This window comes from Oncorhynchus masou, chromosome 15 (genome assembly GCF_036934945.1).
Source record: "Oncorhynchus masou masou isolate Uvic2021 chromosome 15, UVic_Omas_1.1, whole genome shotgun sequence".
NCBI classification, from domain to species: Eukaryota; Metazoa; Chordata; class Actinopteri; order Salmoniformes; family Salmonidae; genus Oncorhynchus; species Oncorhynchus masou.
The window spans coordinates 64,677,815-64,690,388 of NC_088226.1; the positions used below are offsets into that span (position 1 = coordinate 64,677,815).

General features: G+C 40.6%; 1 protein-coding gene across 3 annotated transcripts in view; it reads right to left on the reverse strand.

The window, feature by feature from the left end:
* LOC135556642 (harmonin-like) overlaps window positions 1-12,574 on the reverse strand; it is a 47,731-nt gene that overhangs the window by 29,054 nt on the left and 6,103 nt on the right. For all 3 annotated transcript variants that reach the window (XM_064990011.1, XM_064990010.1, XM_064990012.1), the window contains exons 4-10: window positions 11,575-11,713; window positions 9,040-9,148; window positions 8,900-8,924; window positions 8,592-8,646; window positions 8,095-8,280; window positions 7,745-7,804; window positions 7,554-7,610 (exon numbers count right to left, since the gene is read on the reverse strand). In XM_064990011.1, the coding sequence (XP_064846083.1) occupies window positions 7,554-7,610; window positions 7,745-7,804; window positions 8,095-8,280; window positions 8,592-8,646; window positions 8,900-8,924; window positions 9,040-9,148; window positions 11,575-11,713 (631 nt within the window). The remainder of the gene's footprint in view (window positions 1-7,553; window positions 7,611-7,744; window positions 7,805-8,094; window positions 8,281-8,591; window positions 8,647-8,899; window positions 8,925-9,039; window positions 9,149-11,574; window positions 11,714-12,574) is intronic.

Here is a 12,574-nt window from a genome sequence, read left to right on the forward strand (position 1 = left end):
GTAAGCCATTAGGGGTATAGTAAGTTATTAGGGGTATAGCAAGTCTTTAGGGTTATAGTAAGTCGTTTGGGATAAAGTAAGTAATTATGGGTATACTGTAGTAAGTCATTAAGGGTATAGTAAGTTGTTAGGGGTGTAGTAAGTCATTATGGGTATACTGTAGTAAGTCATTAGGGGTATAGTAAGTTGTCTGGGGTGTAGTAAGACATTATGGGTATACTGTAGTAAGTCATTAAGGGTATAGTAAGTTGTTTGGGATACCGAAGGTCATTAGGGGTAGAGTAAGTCATTATGGGTATACTGTAGTAAGTCATTAAGGGTATAGTAAGATGTCAGGGGTATAGTAAGTTGTCAGGGGTATAGTATGTCATTATGGGTAAGGTAAGTCATTATGGGAATACTGTAGTAAGTCATTAGGGGTATAGTACGATGTTAGGGGTATAGTAAGTCATTAGGGGTATACTGTAGTAAGTCATTAGGGGTATAGTAAGTCATTATGGGTATACTGTAGTAAGTTATTAAGGGTTTCGTAAGTCGTTAGGGGTATAGTAAGTCATTATGGATATACTGTAGTAAGTTAGTAGGGGTATAGTAAGTTGTTACGGGTATAGTAATTCATCATGGGTAAACTGTAGTAAGTTAATAGGGGTATAGCAAGTCATTAGGGGTATAGTAAGTCATTATGCGTATAGTAAGTCGTTAGGGGTATAGCAAGTTGTTATTTGTTAGGGGTATAGCAAGTAGTAAGTCGTTAGGGGTATAGTAAGTCATCATGGGTATAGTAAGTCATTATGGCTATGGTAAGCAGTTTATGGGTATAGTAAATCGTTAGGGGTATAGTATGTCAGTATGTGTAAAGTCATTATGGGTATACTGTTGTAAGTTTTAAGGTGTATAGCAAGTCGTTAGGGGTATAGTAAGTCATTATGTGTAAAGTAAGTCATTATGGGTATACTGAAGTAAGTTATTAGAGGTATAGCAAGTCGTTAGGGGTATAGCAAGTCGCTAGGGGTATAGCAAGTCGCTAGGGGTATAGTAAGTTGTTAGGGGTATGGTAAGTCATTATGGGTAAACTGTAGTAAGTTAATTGGGGTATAGCAAGTCGTTAGGGGTATAGTAAGTTATTAGGGGTATAGCAAGTCATTAGGGGTATAGTAAGTTATTAGGGGTATAGCAATTCATTACTGGTATAGTAAGTCGTTAGGGGTATAGTAAGTCATTATGGGTAAACTGTAGTAAGTTAATAGGGGTATAGCAAGTCGTTAGGGGCATAGTAAGTTGTTACGGGTATAGTAAGTCGTTAGGGGTATAGTAAGTTATTAGGGGTATAGCAAGTCATTAGGGGTATAGTAAGTTATTAGGGGTATAGCAAGTCATTAGGGGTATAGTAAGTTATTAGGGGTATAGCAAGTCATTAGGGGTATAGTAAGTCGTTAGGGGTATAGTAAGTCATTATGGGTATACTGTAGTAAGTCGTTAGGGGTATAGCAAGTTGTTAGGGGTATAGCAAGTTGTAACGGGTATAGTAATTCATCATGGGTATACTGTAGTAAGTTATTAGGGGTATAGCAAGTCGTTAGAGGTATAGTAAATATTTATAGGTATTCTGTAGTAAGTTATTAGGGGTATAGGAAGTTGTTAGGGGTATAGTAAGTCATTTGGGGTATAGTAAGTCATTATGGGTATACTGTAGTAAATGATTAGGGGTTTAGCAAGTCATTAGGGGTATAGTAAGTCATTAGGGGTATAGCAAGTCGTAATGGGTATAGTAAGTCAATATGGGTATACTGTAGTATGTTATTAGCGGTATAGCAAGTTGTTGGGGGTATAGGAAGTCTTTATGGGTATAGTAAGTCTTTATGGGTATACTGTAGTAAGTTAATAGGGGTATAGCAAGTTGTTAGGGGTATAGTAAGTTGTTACGGGTATAGTAAGTCATTACGGGTATAGTAAGTCATTAGGGGTATAGTAAGTCATTCGGGGTATAGTAAGTCATTAGGGGTATAGCAAGTTGTTAGGGGTATAACAAGTCATTAGGGGTATAGTAAGTCGTTACGGGTATAGTAAGTCATTATGGGTATAGTAAGTCATTAGGGGTATAGTAAGTCATTCGGGGTATAGTAAGTCATTAGGGGTATAGCAAGTTGTTAGGGGTATAACAAGTCATTAGTGGTATAGTAAGTCGTTTGGGGTATAGTAAGTCTTTATTGGTAAGTCATTAGGGGTATAGTAAGTCATTGTAAGTTATTAGGGGTATAGTCAGTCGTTAGGGGTATAGTCAGTCGTTAGGGGTATAGCAAGTTGTTATTTGTTTGTTATAGCAAGTAGTAAGTCATTAGGGGTATAGTAAGTCATCATGGGTATAGTAAGTCATTATGGCTATCGTAAGGCAGTTTATGGGTATAGTAAATCGTTAGGGGTATAGTATGTCAGTATGTGTAAGGTCATTATGGGTATACTGTAGTAAGTTAATAGCGGTATAGCAAGTTGTTAGGGGTATAGTAAGCCATTATGTGTAAAGTAAGTCATTATGGGTATACTGAAGTAAGTTATTAGGGGTATAGCAAGTCGTTAGGGGTATAGCAAGTCGCTAGGGGTATAGTAAGTTGTTAGGGGTATGGTAAGTCATTATGGGTAAACTGTGGTAAGTTAATAGGGGAATAGCAAGTCTTTAGGGGTATAGTAAGTTATTAGGGGTATAGCAAGTCATTAGGGGTATAGTAAGTTATTAGGGGTCTAGCAAGTCATTAGGGGTATAGTAAGTCGTTAGGGGTATAGTAAGTCATTATGGGTAAACTGTAGTAAGTTATTAGGGGTATAGCAAGTCGTTAGGGGTATAGCAAGTCGCTAGGGGTATAGTAAGTTGTTAGGGGTATGGTAAGTCATTATGGGTAAACTGTAGTAAGTTAATAGGGGTATAGCAAGTCGTTTGGGGTATAGTAAGTTGTTACGGGTATAGTAAGTGGTTAGGGGTATAGTAAGTTATTAGGGGTATAGCAAGTCATTAGGGGTATAGTAAGTTATTAGGGGTATAGCAAGTCATTAGGGGTATAGTAAGTCGTTAGGGGTATAGTAAGTCATTATGGGTATACTGTAGTAAGTCGTTAGGGGTATAGCAAGTCGTTAGGGGTATAGCAAGTTGTAACGGGTATAGTAATTCATCATGGGTAAACTGTAGTAAGTTAATAGGGGTATAGCAAGTCGTTAGGGGTATAGTAAGTCATTATGTGTAAAGTAAGTCATTATGGGTATACTGAAGTAAGTTATTAGGGGTATAGCAAGTCGTTAGGGGTATAGCAAGTCGTTAGGGGTATAGCAAGTCGCTAGGGGTATAGTAAGTTGTTAGGGGTATGGTAAGTCATTATGGGTAAACTGTAGTAAGTTAATAGGGGTATAGCAAGTTGTTAGGGGTATAGAAAGTTATTAGGGGTATAGCAAGTCATTAGGGGTACAGTAAGTCGTTAGGGGTATAGTAAGTCATTATGGGTAAACTGTAGTAAGTTATTAGGGGTATATTAAGTCGTTAGGGGTATAGTAAGTTGTTACGGGTATAGTAAGTCATTAGGGGTATAGAAGTTATTAGGGGTATAGCAAGTCATTAGGGGTATATTAAGTTATTAGGGGTATAGCAAGTCATTAAGGGTATAGTAAGTTATTAGTGGTATAGCAAGTCATTAGAGGTATAGTAAGTTATTAGGGGTATAGCAAGTCATTAGGGGTATAGTAAGTCGTTAGGGGTATAGTAAGTCATTATGGGTAAACTGTAGTAAGTTAATAGGGGTATAGCAAGTCGTTAGGGGTATAGTAAATTGTTACAGGTATAGTAAGTGGTTAGGGGTATAGTAAGTTATTAGGGGTATAGCAAGTCATTAGGTGTATAGTAAGTTATTAGGGGTATAGCAAGTCATTAGGGGTATAGTAAGTTATTAGGGGTATAGCAAGTCAGTAGGGGTATAGTAAGTCATTAGGGGTATAGTAAGTCATTATGGGTATACTGTAGTAAGTCGTTAGGGGTATAGCAAGTCGTTAGGGGTATAGCAAGTTGTAACGGGTATAGTAATTCTTCATGGGTAAACTGTAGTAAGTTAATAGGGGTATAGCAAGTCGTTAGGGGTATAGTAAATATGTATAGGTATTCTGTAGTAAGTTATTAGGGGTATAGGAAGTTGTTAGGGGTATAGTAAGTTGTTTTGGGTATAGTTAGTCGTTAGGGGTATAGTAAGTCATTAGGGGTATATTAAGTCGTTAAGGGTATAGTAAGTCGTTAGGGGTATAGTAAGTCGTTTGGGGTATTGTAAGTCGTTTGGGTATAGTAAGTCGTTTTGGGTATAGTAGGTCGTTTGGGGTATAGTAAGTCATTATGGGTAAAGTAAGTCATTATGGGTATTCTGTAGTAAGTTATTAGGGGTATATTAAGTCGTTAGGGGTATAGTAAGTTGTTACGGGTATAGTAAGTGGTTAGGGGTATAGTAAGTTATTAGGGGTATAGCAAGTCATTAGGGGTATAGTAAGTTATTAGGGGTATAGCAAGTCATTAAGGGTATAGTAAGTTATTAGTGGTATAGCAAGTCATTAGAGGTATAGTAAGTTATTAGGGGTATAGCAAGTCATTAGGGGTATAGTAAGTCGTTAGGGGTATAGTAAGTCATTATGGGTATACTGTAGTAAGTCGTTAGGGGTATAGCAAGTCGTTAGGGGTATAGCAAGTTGTAACGGGTATAGTAATTCATCATGGGTAAACTGTAGTAAGTTAATAGGGGTATAGCAAGTTGTTAGGGGTATAGTAAGTCATTATGCGTATAGTAAGTCGTTAGGGGTATAGCAAGTCATTATGGATATACTGTAGTAAGTTAGTAGGGGTATAGTAAGTTGTTACGGGTATAGTAATTCATCATGGGTAAACTGTAGTAAGTTAATAGGGGTATAGCAAGTCATTAGGGGTATAGTAAGTCATTATGCATATAGTAAGTCGTTAGGGGTATAGCAAGTTATTATTTGTTAGGGGTATAGCAAGTAGTAAGTCGTTAGGGGTATAGTAAGTCATCATGGGTATAGTAAGTCATTATGGCTATGGTAAGCAGTTTATGGGTATAGTAAATCGTTAGGGGTATAGTATTTCAGTATGTGTAAAGTCATTATGGGTATACTGTTGTAAGTTTTAAGGTGTATAGCAAGTCGTTAGGTGTAGAGTAAGTTGTTACGGGTATAGTAAGTCATTATGGGTAAACTGTAGTAAGTTAATAGGGGTATAGCAAGTCGTTAGGGGTATAGTAAGTCATTATGTGTAAAGTAAGTCATTATGAGTATACTGAAGTAAGTTATTAGGGGTATAGCAAGTCGTTAGGGGTATAGCAAGTCGTTAGGGGTATAGCAAGTCGCTAGGGGTATAGTAAGTTGTTAGGGGTATGGTAAGTCATTATGGGTAAACTGTAGTAAGTTAATAGGGGTATAGCAAGTTGTTAGGGGTATAGTAAGTTATTAGGGGTATAGCAAGTCATTAGGGGTACAGTAAGTCGTTAGGGGTATTGTAAGTCATTATGGGTATATTAAGTCGTTAAGGGTATAGTAAGTCGTTAGGGGTATAGTAAGTCGTTTGGGGTATTGTAAGTCGTTTGGGTATAGTAAGTCGTTTTGGGTATAGTAAGTCGTTTGGGGTATAGTAAGTCATTATGGGTAAAGTAAGTCATTATGGGTATTCTGTAGTAAGTTATTAGGGGTATATTAAGTCGTTAGGGGTATAGTAAGTTGTTACGGGTATAGTAAGTGGTTAGGGGTATAGTAAGTTATTAGGGGTATAGCAAGTCATTAGGGGTATAGTAAGTTATTAGGGGTATAGCAAGTCATTAAGGGTATAGTAAGTTATTAGTGGTATAGCAAGTCATTAGAGGTATAGTAAGTTATTAGGGTATAGCAAGTCATTAGGGGTATAGTAAGTCGTTAGGGGTATAGTAAGTCATTATGGGTATACTGTAGTAAGTCGTTAGGGGTATAGCAAGTTGTTAGGGGTATAGCAAGTTGTAACGGGTATAGTAATTCATCATGGGTAAACTGTAGTAAGTTAATAGGGGTATAGCAAGTTGTTAGGGGTATAGTAAGTCATTATGCGTATAGTAAGTCGTTAGGGGTATAGCAAGTCATTATGGATATACTGTAGTAAGTTAGTAGGGGTATAGTAAGTTGTTACGGGTATAGTAATTCATCATGGGTAAAATGTAGTAAGTTAATAGGGGTATAGCAAGTCATTAGGGGTATAGTAAGTCATTATGCGTATAGTAAGTCGTTAGGGGTATAGCAAGTTGTTATTTGTTAGGGGTATAGCAAGTAGTAAGTCGTTAGGGGTATAGTAAGTCATCATGGGTATAGTAAGTCATTATGGCTATGGTAAGCAGTTTATGGGTATAGTAAATCGTTAGGGGTATAGTATGTCAGTATGTGTAAAGTCATTATGGGTATACTGTTGTAAGTTTTAAGGTGTATAGCAAGTCGTTAGGTGTAGAGTAAGTTGTTACGGGTATAGTAAGTCATTATGGGTAAACTGTAGTAAGTTAATAGGGGTATAGCAAGTCGTTAGGGGTATAGTAAGTCATTATGTGTAAAGTAAGTCATTATGAGTATACTGTAGTAAGTTAATAGGGGTATAGCAAGTCGTTAGGGGTATAGTAAGTCATTATGTGTAAAGTAAGTCATTATGAGTATACTGAAGTAAGTTATTAGGGGTATAGCAAGTCGTTAGGGGTATAGCAAGTCGTTAGGGGGATAGCAAGTCGCTAGGGGTATAGTAAGTTGTTAGGGGTATGGTAAGTCATTATGGGTAAACTGTAGTAAGTTAATAGGGGTATAGCAAGTTGTTAGGGGTATAGTAAGTTATTAGGGGTATAGCAAGTCATTAGGGGTACAGTAAGTCGTTAGGGGTATTGTAAGTCATTATGGGTATACTGTAGTAAGTTATTAGGGGTATAGTAAGTCATTCGGGGTATAGTAAGTCATTCGGGGTATAGTAAGTCATTATGGGTATAGTAAGTCATTAGGGGTATACTGTAGTAAGTCATTAGGGGTATAGTAAGTCATTAGGGGTATACTGTAGTAATTTATTAGGGGTAGAGTCAGTCGTTAGGGGTATAGTAATTCATTATGGGTATAGTAAGTCCTTATGGGTATACCGTAGTAAATGATTAGGGGTTTAGCAAGTCGTTAGGGGTATAGTAAGTCGTTAGGGTTATAGCAAGTCGTAATGGGTATAGTAAGTCATTATGGGTATACTGTAGTATGTTATTAGGGGTATAGCAAATTGTTATGGATATACTAAGTTATTAGGGGTCTAGCAAGTTGTTAGGGGTATACTGCTGCAGATAAGTTGTGGAATTGCATCTTCATAATGATGTCGCATTCTGCACTTTGCTTCTTGAAAGTGCTATATATTGAAAACTGATGACATAAAAACATTTTTGGGACTGTATCGACAATGGACTAATTAAAAAAAATGAAAAAGATAGTTTTTGAGTGGACTATTCCTGTAAGGAAGCACTATTCGTAGCAGTTGACGGTGTACTTACAGCACCAGAAAGAACTGTGATGGTTAGACTCCTGCTGCTCTTCAGAACTCTGACAGCCTGCAGACACGATAGAGATTAAACTTTACTAAGCAATAAACACAAAATAAAGTGTATTATTTACCAAGTAAATGTATTATTTACCAAGCAGAACTGGAGGTATCAAACCTTTGTTTGCATTTTGAGTGTCCTACCTCATTGTGGTCCAGATTATTGAATTCCACCCTGTTCACCTCGACGATCTGGTCACCAATCTACCAACACAAAACACAATACAACTCGCAATACCAACCATGCAGCAACACACACACATTTCAGCACTTTATTGTAATCCACATTGGGACATTGTAGCATACTAGGACCAAGCTCGATGGGATCTTCTCACATAAACACTCTGCGACATGGTTCGGAAAACAATTCCTAGCCAGTAAGATTTCTCATGGATCTTGACGAAACACTATGAGTTTATTATGCGCAGGTGATGCATTTCTAGATGTTCATTTCATAGTGGTTCACAGTACGCTAAACAGGGCCAAACTCTTACCTGTAGTCCTACTTCAGCAGCGAGGGAGCCAGGTTTGACGTTGCTGACATAGATACCAGGCTGCTGTGTGGGGCCACTGGAGATGCTGATGCCCATGCCCTTGGTGCCCACCAAGCTCAGGAACACCTTCTTCTCCTTGATCTCCTTGCCTCCCATGCACGCCAGGCCTGCCACACTGTGTTTTGTCTTTTGAGAGAGAGAGAGAGAGAGAGAGAGAGAGAGAGAGAGAGAGAGAGAGAGAGAGAGAGAGAGAGAGAGAGAGAGAGAGAGAGAGAGAGAGAGAGAGAGAGAGAGAGAGAGAGAGAGAGAGAGAGAGAGAGAGAGAGAGAGAGAGAGAGAGAGAGAGAGAGATGTGCTTGGTTGCATTACAGTATTTATTTGTAGGTCGCTCTGGATAAGAGTGTTTGTTACATTACAAAAATGAGAATGAAGAAGGGCCAAAGGAATAAAGACTATGAGAGAATATGAATCTAAAAGAATATGAATCTCATTCTCACCCCAGAATCAGACACAAACTGGTCCACAAACTGCCACTTCAAAGCCTCTGTGGAACTGGAGAAGAACAGAAATCTAATTCTATATTTATTTATTTATTTATTTATTTAACCAGGATGATACCTTGAGGTCGGTTGAAAACCTGTTTTATGAGGGACGCCCGACACAGGAAATACATAACACATGCTTTCTGGATGCCCCTTATCCAGAATATATTGTTTGTTGTTTTATTAATCTCACACCTCATCTCGTCTTTGCTAAAACAGAAAGTTGTCAAATACAATACCAACCAAGAGAGAAACAGCCCTACCTCTTCACTGGTATCATTCCAACCTCTGCACAGAGAAAAGAAACAAAGAGACAGAAATGGAAAATGAAGTCTAATTACTTAGATGACATAAAGATAAGTACATTATTGGGATATGCCCTGAATGGGATGGGTGAACTTACGCCTGACTTTGAGCGACACTGTCTTCTTGGTCTTGATGAGGTTGATGACTTCCTCGTGGATACAGGAAGAAATGGAGTATCCATTGATGCGTACAATCTCATCTCCCATCTGGAGGTCACACAGGTCAGACGTTACGACGACCATCATTTTTTATGGGTTGTGATTGAATGTGTGGCTACATTTCTCTGAGTGTTATGGCATTGTGTGTTTGCTTCTCTTCAGATGTCTGACAACAACCCCTCCACCCTCCATGCATATTTTCAAAGCCTTGTGCTCACTGGGTAAGGATGAGTCTCAGAATAGTTATTTTCTCAAGGTGCCAGACAGGATGGCTGTGTCACCTCAGTAATGGTGTGTCAATTTGTGTCACTGGTTACTGAGCTAATGGAAGTGTGGGACATCTGTCGTGCTGGCTGAGGGGAATAACTACAGTATTTACTTTTACCTTTATTTAACCAGGAAAGTCAGTTAAGAACAAATGACAGCCTAGGAACAGTGGGTTAAATGCCTGGTTCAGGGGCAGAACGACAGATTTTTACCTTGTCAGCTCGGGGATTCAATCGTGCAACCTTTTGGGGCAGCAGGGTAGCCTAGTGGTTAGAGCATTGGACTAGTAGCCAGAAGGTTGCAAGTTCAAATCCCCGAGCTGACAAGATACAAATCTGTCATTCTGCCCCTGAACAAGCAGTTAACCTAGGCCGTCATTGAAAATAAGAGTTTGTTCTTAACTGACTTGCCTAGTTAAATAAAGGTAAAACAATTGTTGATAATGGAATTTATATGTTTAAATTAATGATTAGAATATTCCACCCTGACACCATAGAATTAATGATGTGTGTAGTTTTAGTCAGAATTAGGGTTAAACAATATATCTGTACAATATATTATTTATAGTATCTTAAACACAGACTGAGCAAAATTCAGTGCTGACCTGGCTAGGCTGGGAGATTTGGGAGAGGGCAGGGAGTGCTTCTCATTGTCTCCCTAATCTTGGGGGAGGACATGGAGTGCTTCTCATTGTCTCCCTAATCTTGGGAGAGGGCAGGGAGTGCTTCTCATTGTCTCCCTAATCTTGGGAGAGGGCAGGGAGTGCTTCTCATTGTCTCCCTAATCTTGGGAGAGGGCAGGGAGTGCTTCTCATTGTCTCCCTAATCTTGGGAGAGGGCAGGGAGTGCTTCTCATTGTCTCCCTAATCTTGGGAGAGGGCAGGGAGAGCTTCTCATTGTCTCCCTAATCTTGGGAGAGGGCAGGGAGTGCTTCTCATTGTCTCCCTAATCTTGGGAGAGGGCAGGGAGTGCTTCTCATTGTCTCCCTAATCTTGGGAGAGGGCAGGGAGAGCTTCTCATTGTCTCCCTAATCTTGGGGGAGGACATGGAGTGCTTCTCATTGTCTGCCTAATCTTGGGAGAGGGCAGGGAGAGCTTCTCATTGTCTCCCTAATCTTGGGAGAGGGCAGGGAGTGCTTCTCATTGTCTCCCTAATCTTGGGAGAGGGCAGGGAGAGCTTCTCATTGTCTCCCTAATCTTGGGAGAGGGCAGGGAGTGCTTCTCATTGTCTCCCTAATCTTGGGAGAGGGCAGGGAGAGCTTCTCATTGTCTCCCTAATCTTGGGAGAGGGCAGGGAGTGCTTCTCATTGTCTCCCTAATCTTGGGAGAGGGCAGGGAGAGCTTCTCATTGTCTCCCTAATCTTGGGGGAGGACATGGAGTGCTTCTCATTGTCTGCCTAATCTTGGAAGAGGGCAGGGAGTGCTTCTCATTGTCTCCCTAATCTTGGGAGAGGACAGGGAGTGCTTCTCACGGTCTCCCTAATCTTTGTCGGCTGGGTAGTGAATAAACTGTACTAACCTCTTGCATAAGATGAGTCTTTGACTAATTATTACTAAACCCATGGTTTTACAAACCTCAGGGATTGGTCAAAGCTATTGATTGATTGTTATTATCATTGGGATAGAAAATGTTCATGACATTAGTCCAACGATTTAACCACTAGGCTACCTGTCGCCCCAGACAGTACAGCAGGTTCAATTACTTCATGAAGGACACGAAGGTACTTAAATTCACTGATGTTTTTATCAACGCAGTGTGTTCCTCTGATTGGTTGTATTTGATGCATGCATACTGTATGTGATATGTTTCTATCAGGATTGGGGTCAATTCCATTTCAACTCCATATAATTCAGGAACAACACTGAAACTCCAATTCCAATTTTCTTCAATGCTTTTTTCAATGAGGAAAATGTGGAACTGGAATTTGGTTTACTTTCTGAATTGACTGGAATTTCAAAGGAATTGACCCCAACCCTGATTACTATATGTAAAACAGCAAGGAGAGATTCCCATATGAACTGCATAATGACTAATACAAAGACGTTTGACATTTCTCAACAGAGTCAGGTGGTGCAGTCTATGAATCTGCTTCTCAAAGGGTAACTAATCAATGTTTCTTTACTCCACCTAGTGGAAATATTGACCATATCACATGAAAAGACTGTCCCTTTCATGATCTCGTGAAAACAGAAACACACACACACACACCTGCAGGCCACTGTTTCCAGCCTGTCCATCCTTGACGATCTGTGAGATGAAGAGTCCACAGCCGAACTCCAGGCCCCCTCTTACGCTCAGCCCCAGGCCCTCAGGATGAGTACGATCCAGACGCACCTCCCTTAGCTTACTGCTCCACCAGGCGGGGGAAGAGGAAGGAGGAGAAGAACGACAGGGGGAAGAGGAAGGAGGAGAAGAAAGACAGGGGGGAGAGGAAGGAGGAGAAGAAAGACAGGGGGAAGATGAAGGAGGAGAAGAACGACAGGGGGAAGATGAAGGAGGAGAAGAACGACAGGGGGAAGATGAAGGAGGAGAAGAACGACAGGGGGAAGATGAAGGAGGAGAAGAACGACAGGGGGAAGATGAAGGAGGAGAAGAAAGACAGGGGGAGAGGAAGGAGGAGAAGAAAGACAGGGGGAAGAGGAAGGAGGAGAAGAAAGACAGGGGGAGAGGGAGAAGGGGAAGAAAGACAGGGGGAGAGGAAGGAGGAGAAGAAAGACAGGGGAGGGGGAGAGGGAGAAGGGGAAGAAAGACAGGGGAAGAGGAAGGAGGAGAAGAAAGACAGGGGGAAGAGGAAGGGGGAGAAGAAAGACAGGGGGAGAGGGAGAAGGGGGAGAAGAAAGACAGGGGGGAGAGGAAGGAGGAGAAGAAAGACAGGGGAGGGGGAGAGGGAGAAGGGGAAGAAAGACAGGGGGAGAGGGAGAAGGGGAAGAAAGACAGGGGAAGAGGAAGGAGGAGAAGAAAGACAGGGGGAAGAGGAAGGAGGAGAAGAAAGACAGGGGGAGAGGGAGAAGGGGAAGAAAGACAGGGGGGAGAAGAAGGAGGAGAAGAAAGACAGGGGAGGGGGAGAGGGAGAAGGGGAAGAAAGACAGGGGAGAGGGAGAAGGGGAAGAAAGACAGGGGAGAGGGAGAAGGGAAGAAAGACAGGGGAAGAGGAAGGAGGAGAAGAAAGACAGGGGGAAGAGGAAGGAGGAGAAGAAAGACAGGGGGA